Genomic DNA, 24,728 nt, shown 5'->3' on the forward strand with positions numbered 1-24,728 from the left:
TATTTTTCTGCAGAATAGTTTGGCTTTAAGCCCATTCAAATGGCAAGAATAGTGCAGACATGTTTATGACTTAAGAAATATTACATTATTTGTAAATTGTTTCAAAGAGGTACTGCCCTATTATGATTCCTTGCACACGCCTAGCGGAGAAAACATAGTATATTCATCACTGAATGAAAAATGAGCTCATGACCTGCAAAGCTGAATTCTATCTGTGGAGCGTATTTGTCATAATTATTTAGGAGCTATTCAAGAAGGTGACAATTAATGAACGAATATTTTCTTACTCGGAAATTTATTTTAAACCACACAGGTGTCAAAATGTTTTTCTACCAAAAAGAAAAGGTGGTATAAAATCTGACACAATTAACAAGGGAGCATGAAACCAATTTTAATGGCACTGCCTCTGATGATTTGCTTTGTAAAATAGCAGATGTGAAGTTCCTCAATATATCATGTTGAATTCCCCCTCACAACTAAATTGAAATGGTAACACAGAGAAACCAGTTAATAGTAAATATACATCCATGGTGTTATTTCAACTAAAAATTGAAATAAAGGAAACTCCTGCCACACAGCTTCTGTGTGAAATTACGTGTCTGCCCTGGGGAGTGGGGGAAGGGGAAGGTCTAACCTGGCCATATAACAGAAAATAGAAGAATCAACCAGTTCAAAACTAGAGAAGAGGCCATTACTGAAGATGGTTTAAGAACAGGGGTGGGCTTGGGTTGACAGGTGGGCCAACTCAGAATATTTCCAACTTATCTTTGTATGGAGACCTAGGAATATGAAAGTACAGGATTTGCCTTGCTTGAAATGCTAGTTGAAAATTTGATAGCCGGAAGGAATCACAAAACAGGTCATGAAAACAAAAAGGCAGCCAGTGTGGTAGGGTAGTGGTGGGAAGGTTGCTAGAGAGGAAAACATTGGAAGATGTGACTGTCACTATAAGGCTGCATCTTAGCCACGTGTCTCCATTACTGCTCTGCCAAAAGCAAACTGCCCTTAATAGATAGTCCATAAAACTTGGCCCAATTATCATGACAGGGAATTGAAGACTGAAAATCCAGCGTGTTTCATTGGCTTTTTTTTTTTACCTCATTTGCTATGATTGATGCCCTTTCCTGCCCATATCTGGAAAACTGAATTTTAGGAAGAAAATACCACAAGCGCAATATCTCAAATATAGCACTATGCAGAAAAGCTGAAATCCAGACTCTTCAGTTTGCAAGGTCAAACTACTCATGCTATATATGTGCTGACTGCTGCATCTTTATCTTCTAAGTAAAACAGATAACAAGAAATGCAAGAATTAGGACATTAATATTAGCGACTGAGAAAAATGTCTCATCATTGAACAGTTACAATGCCCTTGCGATTGTATTTGAATAACAGCCTTTCCCATTCAATTGTGTCTAATTATTTTCTTTAGAGATAAGAAATGCTGAACAGTATTCTTGTGATAGCTATTGTTACCCTTTCCTTTGTCAGTGGTTTGTTTTACCCATCAAGTTATTGTGAATTTTTTATTGAGAATGCTGTGGTTCCATAATAAAAGACATATCAAAGGACTTTTTTGGCCGTAGGCCAGGAGCTGTATATTTGTTTGTTAAAGCAAGATTAAAATCTAAACCTTTAGAATGCTGTGCTTTATGAAGAGATTATGCAGAAAAATGGCAGTGTTTATATGGCAAATTTCTAAGTAGAATAAATACAGACACACAAAGTACAACAGCCTGAAATACCAAATAGCAGACAAAAATATAGCTTTCTTTCACTCTCTCTGTATATTCATATACATATGAATATATGTATACATATACATATCTTACATAATATATACATATATTCATATATGTGTATATGAATATATTCAAAATTCTATATGTCTAACAGATATAGTATTCATAGATTCTTCATAATATAACAAGTATATACTTTTTCCAATCAAGGTCCAGGGAAATTTAAGGAATATAGAAAGAATTTTGAGTTTAGAGTCCATAAAATGCCAGCAAGATACCAGGAACATGTTTGTTATGATAAAAATAAATTAAGAATGTGGTCACAATGCAGTCATGGACCTTCCTTCAATTTAAGCTTAAATTTACTGTTAAATTTTGGACAACTTACTATTCTGGTTTCCTTTATTTTCTTGACAAAATACCGCTAAAAATCTGTGTAAGGATGAAAGATCGCTAAACTCAGAACCTGTGATTATAACTGCTAGGCAAAGAAAACTGCCTTGGTTTCCCCAGCAGCCAAATGAGGATCATGAGGCCTCTTATACACACAGTAGTGTGTATAACACACAGATAGTGTCTTGCAAAACAAGACACTATCCCACTCACTGAGGAACAAAATTAATAAAAACATGTAAAATTAACCCCTTTTGTTGGCACAAAATTGCATTTTTATTAGGAACTGGACAATGAGGCTTTTTACCCCTATAATAATAAAATCCCCAACTATATGATTTCATATATTGCATCTTGAGGCTGTAGGACTTACTTCTTCACCTAATTTTTAAATCGGAGATTTAACAGCATCCAGGATGGAAGTAAAGGAATATAAAGGAATTAAGTTTCCATTACTTTTAAATTTAAAAAATCAGATTTGGATAAACATCACAAAATAACCTGAGAAAAAAATCATAATGGACCCATGAAACTATTGTGTAATACAAAGGAACAGACAACAGTCAGAGACTTTATAATATGAAAGAACTCAGGAGTAATGGAAAGTCACGCTGGTAAACTGTAAAGGAAAAGTTAGCATCTCATTTGTATTTAGTAAAAGGGACAAGCTGATTTCTACCCATCAAATGACCTTAGGAGAATTGCTTAATTTACCAGGATAAGATAATAATTTTGTAGTGACAGCAGCCCTGCTGATTTGCTCCTCCATAGCCTCACTGCACCTTCTCAGAGGTGAGGTCTATTCAAGACTTCCTGACTTACACTTTATTGTTTATTTACTTATTTTTTATGCTGGTCATGGAGCTTGAACTCAGGGACTGAACGCTGTCTCTGTGCTTATTTTGCTCAAGGCTAGTGTTCTATCATTTGAGCCATAACATCTCTTACAGTTTTTTGGTAGTTTATTAGAGAGAAGAGTCTCACAGAGTTTACTTCCTGGGCTAGCTTTGAACTATTATCCTCAGATATCAGCCTCCTAAATAGCTAGGCTTACAGGCACAAGCCATTGGCATCTAGGTATTTATCTATGTATTTGGGCACTTCTGGTGTTTGGACACAGAACTTGACCTTGATTGGGAGGTACTCCAACAATTGAGCCATACCTCCATCCTTTATTTTCCCCAGTTATTTCCAATAGAACCTTGAATTTTGCCTAGGTCAGCCTAGACCATGATCCTTCTCTTTATACTGCCTGCCATAGCTGGGATAACTTATGTGCATCATGATGCCTAGCTGTCTCTGTTGAGATAGTCTTAAAATGTTTTCCCCCAGGCTTGCCTGGAACCACAGTCCTCCCAATCTCATCCTCCCACATAGTAGAGATGACAAATGTGAATCACTGTACCCCCAGCTATTGACTAAGATAGAGTCTCTCAAACTGTTTGTCTAGACTAACTCCAAACCAGCATCCTCTTGATTTCTACCTCCAATGTAGTTAGAATTACGGGTATGAGCCACTAGCACCCAGCCACTTTAATTTTTTGGTGGGGAGACTCACACTTGCATGTCGTAATCCCAGGTTACATACACATATTTCTTGTAGGTCTCCAAGAGACAGGTTCAGATTGCATCCATCACCAGGCCTGGGGTTGAACAAGTATTGATTTCTGTCCCTAGTATTCAAATCTTCCCATTATGGCAAGTAGAGAGGTAGAACCATGTTGAGTCTTAAATAAACTGTAGGTTTGGGCTTGAGATTTGTGATGTTCAGTGTTATTACAATGGGTTGCTAGAACACTCCTTAATAAACCCTCTTCTTCTGAAATAGTGACAATAATAGGAACCTCTAAGGTTGTTTGGAGAACTGAGATTATACATTGTTTTCACATTGGGAACCTAGAAGACAAAACAAATGTCAACTGCTAACAATGTGATCAGAAAATAAATCTTAAGGAAAAATAGAGAATTGAGATGAAAAACTACTTTGGAATGAAAAAGCGATCACATATTAGAAAGCAAAATTAGACCAGCCATGGTCACTTCTTCCTATAATCCCAGCTACTCAAGAGGCAGATTGGCAGGATCAAAGTTCAAACAAATCCCAGGCAAAAAGCCAAGCATGATTGGTCATGCCTGTCAGACAACTTCAAGTTGTTACCTGTCAAACAAAAGAAGAAAGATTGTGGCCCAGACAAGCCCAAGCAAATAAACACAAGATCTTACTTGAAAAATAATTAAAACAAAAAACAGGCTATAGCTGAAGTACTAGTGTGCCTTCATGGCAAGCATGAGGTCCTGAGCTCAAATGTCAGCACCAACAAATAAAAAAGAAAACTAAATTAATGATACATAAAATTGCATTTTTATTCCAAAAGAGAGATACAAGAAAATCTCTTAGAATACAGAGGAAAGTGAAAAAATAGCATAGTTATTGAAAAAAATGAGGAAAGGGGGATGATGATGATGATTTTCCCAAATGCTATCTCTGAAGAGCCCAGGCTTGCTCCAACAAAAGCAAGTGCAACTTTACACACTCCCACAACAAATACAAAAATACAAAGAACAAAGCTTCCATAAACTTAAAAAGAACTCTCTACAACCATTTTCCACATAGAAGTAAAACTGAATTATCCAAAGACATACAAAGTCTGAAATATTAAAAAGGAAACTGCACGAGAGACATTTCACAATGGCAAATTAGAAGCAAGCAGCATTTTCCAGTTTTTCCCAGACCAAGAAGGAAAACAGAACACAGCTTTTCAACAAGGCCTTCACACCTCAAACACTAGACCTCAGTGCATGGTACCATGAGTTCAATGAAAACCTAATCGGCTATCTGGGTATAAACCAAACTGATGTGAGAATCTCACAAGTCAAAAGCAAGACCCATGGGCAGGGAGTGAAACCAAGTGCATTCCAGAGAACAAGTGGTATGGTGGACAAGTCAAGGTAATATCCGCAATATGAAAAGCATGTGGGTTGAGTGAGGAACAATCTATAAATCGAGCCTTCCAATCTGTGGGGCCTAGGAGCCATGGAAGTGAAGTCGCCAGTGGTCAAGTAGGAGGCAGGACTAGGGTAGACAGTGCAGAACCAGCCTGCAGTAAACTGGGAAATTAAGATTCACCTGCCCTAAGGTACATCAGGAAAAATTGAAAATAGCATTGTCTATCTGCGAATCCTCATATGAAACAACTCTGCACGAAGCATGTATGCATACATACATCCATAGATACATACATCCATAGATATATACATCCATAGATACATACAAACTGCTTTAGTGGGGAGAGGAAGCCACTTTCTTTCTCAAGGAGAAATATTGACTTTGGTTTTCTGGTCTTGGATTTTTTTTGAGGTTTGGCACAGTTATTTTTATTTGTCTCTCTCACTTGTTTCCCTTTACCATTGATATTGCCATGCGCCTATCTTTTCTCCATTTTATCTTTCTGTTCATATTCAACTGTTTTCTCTCACAATCTTTTCTAATACATTCACAATGTATGTTCACCCTAAGCCATATCTTGCCTCTTGGTTTTCCTGTTCCTTCTTTGTACTTATTAATAACTATATCAACATTTAGTTCCTAGATAATCCTATAAATAATCCATTTAGGTTCCTTTGTAATCTTATTGGGGGAGCAGTAGATATTTACTATTGTTTTTAACTACATCTATATATCTCTTGTGTTTTGATTTATTGATTTTGTTACTGCAGTCAGCTTCAGCTCCTTGTTTGAAGAGAAATCTAACTTAACAGAGGTAGAGATGTACAAGCAATATGAAAACGCAAGGCACCTACCTACAAAATCAACAAATCCAAAAGAACAGATTCTAATGGTAGTGAAGTAGATGACATTCCAGATGAAAATTCAAATAAGTGATAGTAACAAACAAAAATAAATGACATAAATATATGCTGGAATAAGTTCTAAGGTAATACACATAGTTGAATGAAATAAGGAAGACAATACAGAATTTAAAAGAAAACTGAAAATAAGTAACTGGAAATACTGAAAACCCCCAATCCGGGGTACTAAGATCAGTTACAGTAATAGCAAGAGTAAAACCACAGGAAGGGAATACGAGAGAACAAAAGGTATGGTTTCACATGGTATGGTGAAATCACCTACAGCAATGATATACCTTATTTACATAACTTGGAGTTCATTTCACTTATCATTATCTTATGTGTTCATACATGCATAGCTATTGAGCTGTTGTGCTCTTCTGCTATGTCTATCCTAGAGATGTATTAATTCCCTATGAGGGAAACCATAGTCTATGTTTCTTTGAGTCTGGCTTACTTCACAGTATGATTTTTTCCACCTTCCATTTCCTTATGAATCATGCAGTATCATTCTTTCTGATAGAGGCATAGAATTCCATTTTGTATACCACATTTTCTTGATCCACTCATTGACTGAGGGGCATCTGGGTTGGTTCCATATTTTAGCAATGACAGATTGTACTGCGATAAACATAGTTGTGTTAGTGGCTTTTGTGTGGTTTTGCTTGTAATCTTTTGGGTAGATGCCCAAAAATGGGACTGCTAGGGTGTAGGGGAGCTCCATGTTTAGCCTTCTGAGGAAACTCCACACTGCTTTCCAGAGTGGTTGAACAAGTTTGCATTCCCACCAACAATGTAGTAGGGTTCCCTTTGGGCTCCATCCCCTCCAGCATTTGTTATTACTAGTTTTCTTGATAATGGCCATTCTTACTGGGGTGAGGTGTAATCTCAGTGTAGTTTTGATTTGCATTTCTTTTATGGCCAGTTATGTAGAGCACTTCTTCATGTGTCTCTTGACTATTCTCATTTCCTCTTCAGAGAAGTCTCTTTTTCGGTCTTTAGCCCATTTGTTGAGGGGGCTGTTGGTTCTTGGAGGGTTTGGGGGAAATTTAATTTTTTGGGTTCTGCATATATTTTAGATGTATGGTCAGTCTGTGGGCTTTCTGTTTATCTTGCAAACTATGTCCTTTGCCATGCAGAAGCTCCGCAGTTTGATGCAGTCCCATTTGTCCAACCTTTCTTTGATTTGTAGCATTTCTGGGCCTTTGTTAAGGAAGTTTCATCCTGTTCCAAGGAGCCCAAGCGTTTCTCCTATTCGTTCCTGTAGTGTTTTCAGGGTATCTGATTTTACTTCCAGGTCTTTGATCCATTTGGAATTGTTTTTTGTGCAGGGTGATACATAGGGATCTAGCTTTAGTTAGTTACAGGTGTTGAACCAATTTTCCTAGCAGCATTTGTTGAAGAGGCTGTCTTTCTTCCATCCTTTTTAGTTCCTTTGTCAAAGATTAGGTAGCCGTAAGTCTGCAAGTTCATTTCTGGGTCTTCAGTTCATTGGTCCTCAGGTCTGTTCTTGTGCCAACACCCAGCTGTTTTTATTACCATAGCTCTGTAGTACAGCTTGAAGTTTGGTATTGAAATTCCTCCTCTCCAAAGCATATTATCCAAGTATAGAGAACAAGGAAAGACTATTTCTTGAAAACTAAGAGAGAACACACACATTATGTATAACAGCAAACTTGTGAGACTAACACAGATTTTAAACAGAAATTGTAAAAGCAAGGAGGACATGAAATTATATTATTCCAAGCCTTCAAGGAAAATAACTGCCAACCTAGATTCCTGCATCTGGAAAAACTATCCTTTAGAGTTGAAGAAGAAATAAAAACTTTCCAATGCAAACAAAAAAACAAAGGAATTAATGAGCACAAAGCCAGTACTGCAGAAGACACTTAAGTGAACCCTACACACAGAATAGGCAGATAAGCACAACAATGAAAATATAATAATAAATCGCATTAAATGAGTGACTAGATAAGCAAACGAGGGTTAGAGAAGAATCAAACACTATATAAACAATGATAAAAATTACAATATACCTATCAATAATAAGTCTGAATGTCCATTGCCTTGATTTCCCAATCAAAAGACATAGATTGACAGTTAGATTAAAAAATGAGACCCAACAGTCAGTTTCCCATACTGCACAAAGTTCACTTTGGCCTAAAGCCAAAGATAGGCATAGGCTTAATGTGAAATGATGGAAAAGGAGTTTCCAAGGAAACAGAGTTCAAAAGCAAGAAAGGCTAACTACATTCATATCTAACAAAGCCAACTTCAAACCAAGATTAGTCAGAAGAGACAAAAATCACTTCATATGGATCAAGGGAACAATCCACTAACAGCAGGTGACAGGGCTAGGAGCATGGCTTAAGTGGTACAGCATCTGCTTAGTAAGTGCAAGGCCCTGAGATCAAACTCCAGTACTACCAAAGAAAAAACTTTAAAGCAAATAGAAATTGTAAACAAATATACACCTAATATCAATGCATCTTATTTCATAAAACAAGTAGTACGTGACACCATTTCCAACACAACAACAGGTGTCTATAACATTCCATTCTCACCAATATAGGTCAAACAGGAAACTTCACTTCAATGACCCAATAGAGTGAGTGCACTTAACAGGTGTCTATATATTCTTCCACTAACAGCCATAAAATACACAGCCCATGAGACTTTCTCCAAAAGAAATCATAAAATATAACTGGGAAACAAAGCAAGCAAGTATTAAAAAACACAAATTTAACTCCCTGTATTTTATCAGATCACAGTGAAATAAAGCTTGAAATTGACAGGAAGAGGAACTATGGGAAATACCATGGCCCGTTTTTGCTTCATATCATAGGATAGCTCTTCCCACCTTTTAGCTACTGTGTCCTTATATTTAAAGTATATTTCTTGAAATACAAATATACACTGCTTGCTCTCTTTATTGATCCAATCTCACAACTTATACTGTTCAACTGCTATGTTTGTAAAATATAGTGTGATTTGATTACAGTTTTAAAACAAATACCTCATTTATGTTTTATTTTCCCATCTGCTTCCCCAATTTTTTCTATCTGCCTTCTTTTGGATGAATTGAATATCTCGTGTCTTTTCAGTTTTGTTGTTGTTGTTGTTTCAGTAGCTTACAGAAATTTAATTATAATATACCTTTAAATAATATTATATTAACTTGCACGTGACATTGGTACCTTTCCCTCTTACTAAATTCATGCTATTCTTATAGTATATTTTCTTTTCACGCATCATACAAATTCCATATTACCTTATTATATATATTTGTTTCAGTAATTGCCCTTTTAAGAGATTTTTACATTATTTCCACATAGTAACTACTAGTACTCTTCATCTCTTTGTGTAGATCCAGATTTGTATATGGCCTCATGTGCCTTCAATCTGGAAGATTTCCTTTAACATTTTTTATATGCAGGTCTACTAGTGATTAATTCAGATTTTGAGTAGTGCCCATTTTAAAATCCTAATATAGAATTCTGGGATTAAAATATTTACTTTCAGTTCTTTAAAGAATTTGTTCCACTGTCATCTCACTTGTATGCTTTATAATAAGTAATCTACTGTCTTTCTTATTTTCTGTATTCATAAATTTTGATTATCACTGCTTTAGGAGAATCTATGAGATGCCTCATGTGGTTTCCCCATGTTTCTTGTCCTTGGAGACTTTTAAGTGTATGTTATATTTTAGAGATTCTCATATCTAAGAATATCATTAAAAATAAGACTCATTTGACAAAATATTTAGCCATTATATATTCTAATATTTCTCTTACCCACCTCTTCCCACTTTCATAAATATTAGAAATTGCTTCACTGTTCAGATTCTGTTTATCCTGTAAATTCTTTTCTGCTTCCTTCTTTTTGACATGATATACATACCATAAAATTTCATCTTACAAAAGAGTGCAGTTCAACAAACCAGAACATTCACAAAATTGAGAAACAATTTCAGTTATCTAATTCCAGAGTATTTTTATCACCCCAAAAGAAAACTTACACCTATGTCCAATCACTCTTTATAACCACCCCTCCCAGCTTTACAAATATTAGCCTTTCTTTTTCTATGGATTTAGCTATACAGGAAATTTCATGATAATTAAATCATACAATATATAGCATGTTTTCAAACTTCACCCATTAGCTATTGTGTATTATTATCAATGACTTGAACAATGTCACAAACTCATTTTTAAGTTAGACATGTTTTTTCAGAGACTATTTAAAAATGTATCTCAAGAGGTCTAAAATCATCAATAGAGTCTCAAAGAATATAAATTAAAATTTTAATTCTTGATGATTTTTATTCTCATTTTTGTACATTGCTCTATTTTTTTGTCTTTTCTTTTTTGGTACTGGGGATTGAACCCAGGATGTTGCACTTGCTAGGCAAGCGCTTTGCCACTGAGCTACATCCCAGCCCTAACATTGCTCTATTTTTAAATTTTATATTGTTTAACATTTTTTCAGAGTAGCGACTACAGATCTTTATATTTATAGTTCTAAACAAAGAGCTATCTAATAGTCTATCTTAGGTTTGAGGAAGAATTCTGAAACTGGAATAGTCAAATAAATACTCTCATGCTTAGTAGGACTTGAGTTCAAAATTAGTTGTTCCATTTACTACCTCAGTGGCCTTGTGCCCACTCACTTGTAACACGACAGCAATAATACTTGCCATTTCTGCCTCCTAACCCCTTTGTAATAAAACAATGGATATATATGAAGCAGAATATGTAAACCAATACTGTTCCAGTATCACACAAACAGAAGTAGACAGAGAAGTTTTATCTCTATAACAGTTCAACTGCAGAAGGGAGATAAACAGCTGTAGAATGTCACAATCTGTCAAAAGAACTATAAATGAAAGGCTGTGTGTATGTATTTTTGCTATTTATCCATATGTAGTATCATCATAGAAGATTTTTTTTTCTCTTGAAACTTGTTTATTCTCAAACTCTAAAGCTTCTTGTTGCTCCACATCTCACTATCTAGAACTGCGTACAATAGGATGAAGCAGAGGATGTTGACAACCCACTGTCAAGAGAGCATGAGATGATGCAGATGATGTTCCCAAGAATATTATTTATGTAGACATGAAATGTGAATGGAGCTTTAGGATTAATGGAATAAACTAAGGAAGCAACTTCCAGAGACTGAATTTGACCGCAAAATACAGAAACATGTACATATTCTTTGACAGTCTGTTTTTAACCCATATACCACCAGTAAGTCATGAGTTGATCCAAGTAGAATTCAAGGAGGTAAAATCCCTATGCAAAATCAGTTAGATGTCATGTGGGTTTGGCAATTCTTTTTCATTATAAAGAAAGTAGCTGGGCTGGGGATATGGCCTAGTGGCAAGAGTGCCTGCCTCATATACATGAGGCCCTGGGTTCGATTCCCCAGCACCACATATACAGAAAATGGCCAGAAGTGGCGCTGTGGCTCAAGTGGCAGAGTGCTAGCCTTGAGCAAAAAAGAAGCCAGGGACAGTGCTCAGACCCTGAGTCCAAGCCCCAGGACTGGCAAAAAAAAAAAAAAAAAAAAAAAAAAAAAAAAAAAAAAGAAAGTAGCTAGCTGCACTTTATTATTCCTTCTCTCAGTAGTAGGCATCAGAGAGGGTCAAGAAAAATTTTCAGGTCATTATAGCACCATTAGGAATTTGAGTTCCGGTACCTCCTACCCAAATGCCCAGTTTAAAACTCAAAAAATAACTTTATCATATCAGGTCCCTGGAAGTAGCAAACCTTTTAAGATGTTTTTTAATGTAGCAGAAGCCCATTTTCATTATCTTTCCCCTTTTCCAATTAATTCACAGTGAGATAGAACAAGTGTTTTCCATATCTTTACTCTCAGTAATGTGCAACATGAACATAATAGTATTAAGTAGTAAGAAATAACACAGTGGCCATAGAAGATGTTTATATTTGCAAAATTACAACAATTATCTTCTCGAATTCCCCCAGATTAGCATATTTGTTAATCAAATTAATTAAGAAGCTTTTCAAAATAAAAGCAATGTTTTAAATAAATATATTCTTTCATACAATAGAACATTTAGTTCTGTTGGAGGTAATGAATCAGCATTGCACTCACATACTTTATGAAGACATTAGGGTTAAAATGATCTAAATGTGTTTATAAATGTACTCTGATTAGTCATTTGCTTTTTCTGTTAAAATTATAGATGTTTTATAATCAGTATTTGTTTGGCAGTATTGCAGTTTACCTCCGAGCTTTGTGCTTGCTATGCAGGTGCTACAACATGTGAACCATGCCTCCCAATCAGCTACTTTTTAAATCATCATAAAGATGTTATCTGACTCGCAGAAGTTATATAAGCTCAACATGGTGATACAATACTTCTTGAATAAGCTTTAAATTTAAGTGCAGTACCCAATATTAAATCCAGTTAAAGCAAAAGTCTTTTAGCTTTCCACATCTGTTATAGCAAACAAATGTTAGACTCCCAGTTCAAAAGAATGAGACCTTTCTACGAATTCTAAAAGTTCCATGACCGAATGTCATTGCCACATTGATATCTTAATTACAGAGCTTTGGGTGTTTTTCAGAGACCACATGGGTAGGTATACATACATTTCTCATCAGTTTTTCCATTGAAATCACATTTCATAAATGATGCGAGAAAACTTCCTAAAATTTCATTTTATTTAATAAATATTTTAGAGAGCTTGCTGACTGAAGAATGACTTTGCTGACATTTCTATAAATTCTGACTGCTTAATCTTTCGATCACTTTTACTTCTATTGTGGTTCTTAGAATTTTTAAATCTATAGTGAGTCTAATGACACATCTATGCTTTGACAAATGTGGTTTACTTCAACAGTATGCTATGCTAAGATCTCTAAATTAAAGGACAAAGGCAGAGAAGTAAAATTAAACACATTAACAGTTATAATAGTAAGTGCTCATTACAATTTGATTAAGAAACCTGTCCTAAAATGATGACAAAGATACAGAAATAACTTAATGAATGAATAATGCAAAACAGATTTTGAACATTGTCTCTCTGTCTTTTGCTCTCTCTCTCTCTTTCACACACACACACACACTTATAGGCATCCACATATGGGTATATATATATATACACATCTCAGAATTAAAATACTGCAACTCCAAGTTTTAACTTAGATAAATTAACTACATTAAAATACTGACAATGTGAAAAAAAATGTTTATGTCAACACACTAGAGAGGGAATCACTTTTATGAACATCCAAAACCATTCAAAGAAGAAAACAAGAATGTGAAAGCAAAGTCCCTGATGAAAAGGACAGGTGAACAGGTGAATGGGTCAATACTGTCTGGGGCTACAGCTTCCCATTCTCCTCGCTGCTTTCCTTCTCCTCTATTGCTTCCAGGCTTCTCTTGCCCTTGGCCTCGGCACTGCTGCTGGGGGTTTTACTCAGTCCACAAGACAAGCATGCCAGCTGGATCTGCTTCATGTTTTCAAGAGCTTCATTCTTGGCATTCTTCAGCAGGTCTCCTTGTCCCTACAAATAGGTAGAAACAGACACCAAAGATAGTTATGGGTTAAGTTTCCTAAGTAACATTGTTCTCTATCCTTCTGCTGTAACTCAATGAGAAAACAGACCCAGATCCACAATTCACTTTTCCAGGGTTAAATCCAAGATTCTTCTTCTTTTTTTTCTTTCAAATTACCAATATTCTTCTTTTTAGCATCAGTGAGTGCCTGTTCTCTGTAAGCTTAGGACTCCCAACTTGAGCCTTCCCAACTGCATTTCTGTCTTGGGCAGCCTTCTCACTATGACTAAATGACAGCTGACTCTTTTATCCATGTGGTCTCAGACTTTTACACATGATCGTAGTTCTCTCCACCTACGCTCAGCCTTCCTAGTCTTGTGAGAAAAGAAAAGATGTCTTTCCTTAAAGAACTAAAACTGAGGTCATCCTTCAGTGTACAAGAGCTCAGAAAGCTGAGCATCTCCTGAAACATATAAATCATCTACCTCACGCTTGCTGAGTGGTTTCTAATATATTGAGTTAACCTCACAGTTTTCCTGTCCATAAGCTATTACTTACCCATATTCTTGCTGATGTTCCATCATCCTCAAGACAAAGTTCCCATCTGGCTAATGAAGTTTCTAGAGATTCTAAAGGCTCAGCATGTCCATCCGAGCAAGAGCAAAGGAGGATGGCAGGAGCACATTAGCTGTCATTTATCCCAGTGCCTGGGAAAAACGTTTTTCACTGCTATTTTTAAATTGTTAATCTATTATTTCAATGATAAAGTATGCACATTAGTACTGGCCCAGGGGCAGAAGGAGTAAAGTGTAGAGAAGTGGGGATGTGGCTCAACAGCTTAAAGACAAAGAGGAAGTAGCTCCTCTTCTTCTCTCCTCTTATTCTTCTCACTGCAGTGCCTAAGACTGTGACCCTGAAACTGTGAGATAATGAAGTTAAGCCATTTGTCTGAGTGGCCATCTATAAAGGAGAGGCTTGCTCAGAGAAAGAATAATTCACCTAATTTATGCAAACTACTCCATGATGAACTGCTACATCCCTTTGGGATGCTACATCTCTTAAGGTCTATGTAGAAGTAAGTAATTTTTAAATGCCTTGGATCTGGATGCTGGTGGTTCACACCTATGTTCCAAACTTCTTAGAAAGCTGAGGTCTAAGGACTGTGGTTTGAAGCCAGCCTGAAGAGAAAAGTCCATGAGATTCTTATCTCTAATAAACTACTCAGAAAAAAGCCAGAAGTGGTACTGTGGCTCAAGTGGTAGAGGGCTAACCTTGAGCAAAAGAAGCTCAGGGACAGTGCCTAAGCCCTGAGTTCAAGAACCTGGACAGACACACACAAACACAAAAAATACCTTGGACTATCTAACTCCTCAAAATCTGTGGAGGCACTTGACAATTCTATCCTGTGTAATGACAATATGGGTGAAGTGCTGAGCTTTGCCTAATGTTTGTATTAAAATAAGCTTTCCTTTAATTACTGAACCCATGATATAAGATTTTAAAGTAGACTTGGAGGTTGTAAGAAGCTGAACCTAATGAAGATCAATTGCTGGCACAAGGTAACAGCTGAACAAGGCCTGAACTGGACTTAGGCTGAGTCTTTCCTTCCTGGCTTAGTGTCCTTCCATACACCACATGGGTAATATAGGCAGAGACTGAAACTACAGCAGACTGGGGCCTGCCAATGAAAAGGTGTATTTTCTAAGGGGAAAAATACATATATTCACAGCTCCAGCAGAATTGGAGGAGAATGTTCTTAACAGTACAGACAGTGAATGAGCTCCCCTGGACATTAAAAAGTGATTTCACCTTGTTTGGGAAAAGCAATTTTTAAGTAATAACAGTAGTAACACACAAGGTACTTAGTGCAAGCACTCTGCCTTGTGTATGGTCACTCCTTCAATCAACACAACTTCCCTATGAGGTACTATTATTAATCTCTATTTACCAATGGAAAATTCTGAAGCAGAGTGAGCCTCACCCCCACCCCAGTCCTGTAAAGTGACCTGGGTGCTCATTGGTGGAGCTGCAGCTAGGTCAAGGGGCAGGTGACTTCACCCTTTCATGATATGTAAATCATGTGCTCTCTTCCAAGTACAGTGAAGCTACCTATTCATTGTTACCCATGGCAACAACAGAGACAGGGGAAAAAAAATCATTCCTCATGTGATATAGACAACAGAACTTAAGAGATGGGATCCAGAGGCAGGAGGAAGACAGGGCATAGCAAGACCACACTGCTAGGGACAAAAATCAGTGTATTTCCCATTAATGTAACCCAAGCCTTTTCCTCTTCCATGAAAATAATGAAAGTAATTTTTCCACCTTTCTTCACAGTTCTGGGGCTTATAAATAAGACATGTTGAAAAGTTGTTTATGATTTAAATGATTATAGGTAAACAGCTATAAAATTATTTGGGAAGGAGTTAACATTTTCTGTTACTATGTTCATTATCTGTGTACTTTAATATGGATTTGAATCACTTGCTTAAAATCCATAACCCCTTTGTATAACCAAAGATAATTCTTTAAAAAAAACAAGCATCTAGTTTGTTTTTATAATTAGAAGAATTCCTTTAAAAATAATCTGTATCAAGGTGATTATATCTACAATCATTGTCCGAGTATTACTAATAAGTGAGCTCTTGTCACTTAGTTTTGAAATGATCACTGAGCATTTGAAAGCAAATTGCTATTTGGAAATATCATAATAAAAACCCCTTTGTATAATCAATATACACTAATTTTAAAAACAAGTTGGCACTCCCTAACTGAAAGAGAACAATGACATACACAAAAATAACGACTTGGTGCTATTAATGCATGATGCTCTCACAGAGCTTTTCCTACAGCAGGTTATGAAATGGATTTTAATCATCCCAAATGTCATCTCATCGGTACTGAGAGGTGGCATCCACGCCTAAATACCAGACTGTGCCAGTTCTGGTGAAGTCAGTTTCAGAAAACAATGGCCAATTGGAGAAGACAATTTGTCCTAATACACAAACACACAACTACATCATCTCCTGATAACCCAGGAGACAACCCGTGCTGGCTACAGAAAACAGGCAGAAAAAAAAAAAAAACCTCAGCGAGTCCAGAAGTAAAGCTCCTAACTAATAAAAGTTGCTATGAATGAAAGGCTTTGAAAAGCTCACACTGAATTGTCTGTGTAAAATTTCATTTTCTAGTTTTAAGGAAGGAGGAATCAGGGTTATCCTTCTACTCTGTGGTTTCAGGAACCAAGTACAAACTCTCTCCCATGGGTCCTCCCAACGAAGCCATCAGAACCAGAAAAAAAAATCATTCTAGGCAACTTGTAGAAAGAGTTATGTTGGTTGGTAGCCAAACCCATCCTGGCATTCCTTTCTGGTGCTGACTTTCCCATTTTATGTGTAACCATTTACCTTCAGCATCTAGCCAGCCCAAACCAGCTCATCTCCCACCAACATCTCTGCCCTACATAGCATTTCTGCTAAGACATATCAGATACTGGTGTGCAATACTTATTGAAGGTATATTCTAACAGGGCATTCCTACACATGTTGTAATTCCATTCTCTTTGAAAAACAGTGTATATAGGAAGAGAGGAGCCAGGAGAATTTATTGCACTTGCTATATAAATTGAATTCCTTCTTATATATGCAAACCAACCTGGAATTACTAGAGCATAACCTGAAAAATGAATGCATAATTTGGCCACAGACCATTCAACTTGAAGGAGATGTCAAGGTGTCACTGGCTTTTCTATCCTTAGAATCTCATGGGCACTCACAGTACTCCTAATCTGGTACTGGGGATGATTTGGGAACAAAGGAGGAGCACTTTTCACTCACCAGGAGAGTAGATAGACCAATACTGCTAGGACAAAGGCACTAACAGTATTAAGAGCAGTGGTTGCCATTTATTCTCCGCCATAATAAGACTTCCAAACATAAGATACCAGGGCAATTCAACCCATATTTAGAAAGTAAATGTGGGAACCATGGAAAACCACAGAGACTATTATAAAAATGTGAGTCTAAACATTAATAATTAATGAACATTTTTTGAAAACACATTACACATTCCATGCCAACTCCTTCCAATTGCACTACATGCAGTTAAAATATAAATATCTAAAGATCAGGAACTTAGACTGTAAAACAAGCTGCTGTATCACATCACGACAATGTCAGGTTCTTCTAATAAGGGGATTGTTAACTATAACATAGGATTACAACACTAAATGTATTGAAAATTAGTAATATAAGCATGGATCAATAATTGCGTATTATCTCCTTATATCATGATCATAAAAGAAACTGGAATTCTAAACATAAATTATCCATTTGGCATATATCTTATTATCTATCTTAAGATATTTAAGAGTTTTGGGTTTTCTGCTCATATCAGAAAATGTAAAAGACCTCCACTGCTTAGAAAGAGTTCTGACTACATTCTGGCAGAGTAAGTCACAAAAGACATTGGTGACTCTACACCCATTTTTCCCCATGAGCTACACTATCCCTTGTGATATTAGTGTATGAGAAAGCATAACCAGTATCTTTATCACATTTAAAGAAAATGCATGAACTGACTCAGAGCATACACAAATATTTAAAACAGCTAATTTGGACTCTGAGAACAGAACAACCCTTTTATGTACACAATGATACACATAAACAACTGAATCTCATCTCCAGGCTACCCACATGGGTATCTCTGAGGACACAATCAGTGGCAGACTGATTTCCCAGGCAGTCTTTCCAAAAATGTCTACAACCACAGTCAGGAGTCACTCACAGATAACACTGCCATAAACGTCAGCCACAGAGACAGAGGGGCAATGAACAACTCTGGTGTTCTAGTGCCTATGGTGGGCTGTGCACAATCAAAACCCATGGTTGTTATGGGATTTCTGTGTCATTTCGTTTAAGGAGGTTAAATGCTTTGCTCCAAAGCAAACAAAACAACTGTTATAATTTCTTCTGTTTGATAAACAGCAAATCAAAAAAAGTTTTTATATCATGACAACTATTTTTCTCTTGACATTATACTTCAGATAAATTAGTATGTTTGGAATGTTGGATGAACAAACAAAGATGGATGGCCTGAGAGTCTTGCTCACTAGAAAGCTGTGTAGAGAATGTATAAGACATTAATATTGGTTATAAGTCATAAAGTTGTGCTTACTAGGACATTAGGCATAAAATATCTTAATTGAACAAAACAGAAGATTCTATTGCACTGAATGATCAATTCCTGGATTTACTATTTTTCAGTACCTTGAAAACAGAATGTTTTAAGTACATTTGACTTTCCATTAAAATGGTTGAATTTTCCTCAATGAACCCTAAAAATATATGAGTAAGGCAGATAAAATGGATCTAGCCCAGAAATCTTGGCTTGTTGGAGCTTTGTGTGTTGTTCTTCTGAAACTTTGAGCTCCAAACTAATAAAACACCGCTTCTGAAATCATTATTATATAATGCAATTGTTACATAATTCTTAGAAAAACAGAAGGATAATTATAGTAGACATATTAACTTAAACTTTATATAAATTTCATTAAAATAGGTTTGGTGATTGATATATATTAGATTTGATCACTAACTACAGTTAATAGAATATTTTTGAGTCCTATGAAAGCAGAAGAGGGCCATTTTGACACTCAAAAATCTAGTCCTCAAGGAAATGTAGTTTACAGAAGATATTTTATTTTGTTTTTTGTTTTTGTTTTTGGCCAATCCTGGGCCTTGGACTCAGGGCCTGAGCACCTTCCCTGGCTTCTTCCCGCTCAAGGCTAGCACTCTGCCATCTGAGCCACAGCGCCCCTTCTGGCCGTTTTCCATATATGTGGTGCTGGGGAATCAAACCAAGAGCTTCATGTGTAGGAGGCAAGCGCTCTTGCCACTAGGCCATATTCCCAGCCCCTACAGAAGATATTTTAAAAGAAATTTTAAGAATAATTAAATATCTAAGTCTTCATACAAAGTTACAAAAAGTAACAGGGAACATGTTTAGTTAGCAAACAAACTATACAAAAGGCCTTAGGATATTCAAAGTCATATTGTTAAAACTCAACATAATGGGGCTGGGGATATAGCCTAGTGGCAAGAGTGCCTGCCTTGGATACATGAGGCCCTAGGTTCGGTTCCCCAGCACCACATATACAGAAAACGGCCAGAAGCGGCGCTGTAGCTCAAGTGGCAGAGTGCTAGCCTTGAGCGGGAAGAAGCCAGGGACAGTGCTCAGGCCCTGAGTCCAAGGCCCAGGACTGGCCAAAAAAAAAAAAATTAAAAAAAAAAAACTCAACATAATGAAAAAACTAAATTGGAATGATCACTTGACAAATTTCTTTCTCAAACAACATCGTGGATTGTTACAATAGCTTTCTCACTAGAAAATCTTTTCTAACTTGAAGGTTGAAGAAAGGGAAGGAATTATTAGGAACTTCACAATGTTAACTAAATGCATTGTAAATGGAAAGCCTGTATACTAGTCATGTTTTGCAAAATTAATTTTTAATTTATGGGAGCCCATGTTTATGTCTGTGTACTTCAGAGTACTATATACATAAATGAACTGCTCAGTGTTACACTGTTACTCATTAGTTTATTGATAATAAAATCGACATATCTAGTAGCAACCATGCTAACAGGTAGTTAGTAATGAGTGCTATTTATGCCACTCAGTAAAACCTACTTTACTTACATCTCTCAGTGACCAAAGCTTTAGAGAGAAGTATGAAACTTAGTGTTTCAAATTCTCATTTGTAGTCCCTGTAATTTATGCTGAGACATCTACTTCTTTCCTTTGCAAGAAGAACAATGTGGTCTCTTTTAGCTGTGAAGACTTAGACTTGAAATGTTGCTTTCTTCATCTAGCCATTGAACAAGTATTTATTACATATTGATTATAAATGAGACTTTGCCTTTGACCTGCAGTTCTCAACCGTACTGAAATCCAGGCCCTTTAACTATTTTAAGGTTCCCTTTATTAATCTAAAATAAAATTGACAGACAATATAATCTTCATATGCATTACTAAAATGAAGACAATACAGCTGGATATATGGCCTAGTGGCAAGAGTGCTTGCCTCGTATACATGAAGTCCTGGGTTCGAATCCCAAGCACCACATATATAGAGAATGGCCAGAAGTTGAGCTGTGGCTCAAGTGGCAGAGTGCTCGCCTTGAGCAAAAAGAAGCCAGGGACAGTGCTCAGGCCCTGAGTCCAAGGCCCAGGACTGGCAAAAAAAAAAAATGAAGACAATACAGTGTCATAGTCATAAAGGGAAATAAGTGAATGGTCACATAAAATAATATGTATTACAAAATGTAAATGTGCAGCAGTTACATATGGAACCATAATGAAGTAGGCAGATGCTTGTACTCAAAGCAGTGCCATTACACACACATACACACACAAAAACACACTCAGAGAAATGCATATATATCATTAAATACAGATATATAATAATAATGATTATACTACCTTGTAGACTTATTATGAGAGTAAGAAAGACAACAACATGGAAATCATTTGGAACAATGCTGATGTAGCTAATAAACCCTTGCCTGTGAGCTGTTATTATTCTATAAACAGAAAATTAAAGAACTTCAGTAAATATAACACTTTCAGTCAATAATGAGAATGTTATACATAAGACTAGTGTATTTTTACCTTATAAAAATGCAAGCAAATAAAGCACACACTGGTGAAGACACACTGACCCCCCCCCCCCCGAATAAAAGCCAACATGGCATCTCCACTTCCCCCAGAAGATCTCACAATCGCTCATTTGTTCTAAAGAAGGAACAATTGCACTGATGTGAATGAAGCTATCCTTGGGGAACCCCAGCAAGTGTCACCAGCTCCCTGAACAAAAGCTTGTTTTTTTTAGTTATATTTTAAAGGCTACAACAATTGTTCAGTATAAGACAGCTGTTTCATTTAAGCCCGATGAGAAAGTAAAAATAAACTTGAAACACCTATCACTAAAAGAAATGAACAACAAACATTGTTTTTGTGTGACAGACCTGCTCTATTTCTGAAGATATTGTCAATTTCTGGGAGGTTCTCTGAGAAGCCATCTGTCTGCTTTGGGCAAATGATTCTGAGCATAATCCATTTAGAGAAAATGTCAACAACACTGTTTCAACACCACTGAGCTGAATAATAGAAAACCCCGAGCTAAACTTGACAAATATCATTCAGCCACAGAGAGCTGCATGAATTTAAGTTTGTATGATGATACCAGCACCCAGAGAATTCTTTTGTAGTCATTTTGACAAAAGAATCATTTAGTTAGAAAGACAGCATAAGTCCCTGCTTGCGGTGCCTGCCCTCTGGTCTTTCTGTCCAATTCTGCAATCCTCTGCCTCTGTCAATAAAGCTAATAAGAAAAGACAGAAGAGTAATATCCACCTTTAGCAAGCTGACAAATGTAATGAATTGTCTTCCAAGTGAAATTTTAGGAACGGATGGGTATTCACACAACAAATAAGCATTGTTTGCAAGTTCCAATGTCTGGAATTAACTCTTCCCGGACAATAAATGATTCAGATATCAGAATCCATATATCCACTATGACTGTCCCCAAGGCAAACACTTTGTTCTTTGTTTTCTTGCATTTGGTAAGGTAAAAACTCACTAGATTTAGGTGTCGTTCTTATTATTGACAGAGAAAGAGCCTCAATGAAAGCCACACACCTCAGCCAATTCATCCTATTTCCATTTCAAAAACATTACTTACAACTGCTTGAAAGATGTAGGTTGCAAACCCCAGAAAAGACAAGAGCTCTCAATAGTGCTAATATTTGGAGACTATTTTCAAGTGCGTTTTGCATTTGCTGGGTAATCCTTCCTGTTTATAAATCTCTGATTTTGTGTCTCAAATTATTAGTTACTTGATTCCTTCAAAGGTAATTTCTGCAAAAAGACCAGATCATGAATGTAAATGGAAGATCCATTGACAGTCCGCACTAGGGGTAAACTGAGACTCAACAAGCTCCTCTCCTGGTGAGGTTCCTGGAGATGCCAGGGCCCACCCCACATCTCCAGGGTACCTTCAGCACTGTCTTCCATGCACATGGCATTCCCTGCAGCCCAATGAACACATCCTTTCCTCTTTTTTAACCAAGGACACTCATTTCTTGTTACGATTTTTAAAAATAATAATGGTTTTAAATAAATTGAACTTGGCCACTTTGTGAGTGCAGAGCTGCCCATCTCCTGGCCTTGCAGGCACCCAGTGAATCTGCTGTGAACTTCACTTCACGGTTTGGAAAACACTGTCAGAGGGGCGAATGTCTCATCCCACTACCCATTCATTTTTTTTAAAAAAAGTAAATGATGCTAAGGAAACTATTATATGAAATGTGCCATTTCTTTCTTTATTTTTTTCATTTTGCCAGTCCTGGAGCTTGAACTCAGGCCCTGATCTGGGCTTGAACTGGGTGCTGTCCCTGAGCTTCCTTTGCTCAAGCCTAGCACTCTACCACTTAAGCCACAGCACCACTTCCAGCTTTTTCTGTTTATGTGGTGCTGAGGAATCGAACCCAGGCCTTCCTGCATGCTAGGCAAGCACTCTACCACTAAGCCACATTCCTAGCCCCAACTTCTTTTCTTTTCTTTTCTTTTTTTTGGTAGTAGTAATTGTATGATTTTTTTGGTAGTATTTGCACTCTGGACTTTGCACTTGCTAGGCAGACTCATTGCCATTTAAGCCATACTTCCAGCCCATTTTGCTACAGTTATCTTTGAGATAGAGCTTCCCTGTTTGCCAGGTCAGAAGGACTGTGATCCTCCAATTTATATTTGTCACTGTAGCTAAGATGACTGAGATCCACCACCACTCCTGGCTTTTTCAGATGGGGTGGGGTTCTCGCAAAGTTGTTGTGGTGGTGGTGATTGTTGTTATTTTCTCAGACAGGCCTGGTACTGTGATCCTCCCAATCTCTGCCTCCTGAGTAGTTGAGATCACAGGTTTGTGCTACCACCTCCAGGTCCACTTCTATTTCTTTGCTTGTTTACTTATTGATTGTTCCAGTACTGTGGCTTGAACTCAGGATCTGGGCATTGTTAGAGATAAGAATCTCATGATCTTTCCTGCCTAAACTGGCTTTGAGCACCACTCCTCAGATCTCAGCCTCCTGAGTAGCTAGGATTACACTGGTGAGCTACCAGCACTTAACTACTTATTCTTTATATCTAAATTAAGGATATGGCCATCAGCTCTCTCTATCACAGCTGGCTGGAGATAGGTCATCAGTTAGTATTTACTCTTGCTTCCTCAAATCCTTCAGACCATGTGGTCTGAAGTTCCAGGCACGCCATTTGACTGGTTCATCTCAACAGTACAACATGGATCATGCTAAGCCTTGTCCCAGTCAAGGATTTCTAAGCTTTTTATAGAGAAAAATAGTAGGGATGGCACAGAAAGAGCAGGGTTGTGGCTGACGTGGGAAGGAAAGGATTATTTAATGTCTTCATTGTCTGTGTGACTTTGGGAACATCCCTCACTCCTATAAACTGAAGTTTCCTTTTCTATTGAACATCAAGATTCACCAAGACCTTTTTCAAGTTCATTTCCACTGCCTTATGTAGGAAACTGTAACCCCTCTGTACATCACTTTGACAACAAATGAATAAATAGTTTTAAACTGCTGTGTTAAGATGAGTGACTGAACTGTGTTAAGTAAGAGAGGCTGTCTAGCAGGAAGAAGACAAGGAAGCAATGGAGTTTCTAGGGTCCAGAAGAACAGGGTCCTGCAGAACAAACAGTACACCTGACCCTGTGCCTGAGCAAACACCTGCAGTGCAGGGCACAGTGCCCCATTGCAGGCTGGAGAGAATGCAGGTACCCCTGAATCACTAGAGGGAGTTCCATGAGGCTGGGGCAGGGCATGAAGAAGGTGTGAGATGGATCTGGACAGGAGGAGGGGGTGGGAGACAGATCCCCAGGAACACCCAGCCTCTTTTGACAAGTAGCCATGGATAACCTTAGTGAGGATTTCTGGAAGGCTGAGGAAAGGGCCCTGACCAGTCTTGCATTCAGAAAGGTCACTCAGCTGCTACGCTGCAGAAGAGGGCGGGAGTAGGGGAGACAGGAAGGACTTTTTTCAAGCTTGAGTGATACAGCAAGGCTCTGAAGATCGAAGCTGTGCAGATGGAGGTCTCTTAGGGAGATGTTGACCCAACAGTACCTGGGACCTGACTGAGAAAGAGGT

General features: G+C 37.3%; 1 protein-coding gene across 1 annotated transcript in view; it reads right to left on the reverse strand.

Moving 5' to 3' along the window:
- Nucleotides 1–11,837: 11,837 nt before the first annotated feature.
- Nucleotides 11,838–24,728, reverse strand: part of Plcl1 (phospholipase C like 1 (inactive)) — a 312,974-nt gene continuing 300,083 nt past the window's right edge. The window contains exon 6 of the mRNA XM_048345027.1: nt 11,838–13,520. Within this exon, the coding sequence (XP_048200984.1) occupies nt 13,338–13,520 (183 nt within the window). The 3' untranslated portion in view covers nt 11,838–13,337. The remainder of the gene's footprint in view (nt 13,521–24,728) is intronic.

The sequence above is a fragment of the Perognathus longimembris genome, chromosome 4, assembly GCF_023159225.1.
Source record: "Perognathus longimembris pacificus isolate PPM17 chromosome 4, ASM2315922v1, whole genome shotgun sequence".
Classification (NCBI taxonomy): domain Eukaryota; kingdom Metazoa; phylum Chordata; class Mammalia; order Rodentia; family Heteromyidae; genus Perognathus; species Perognathus longimembris.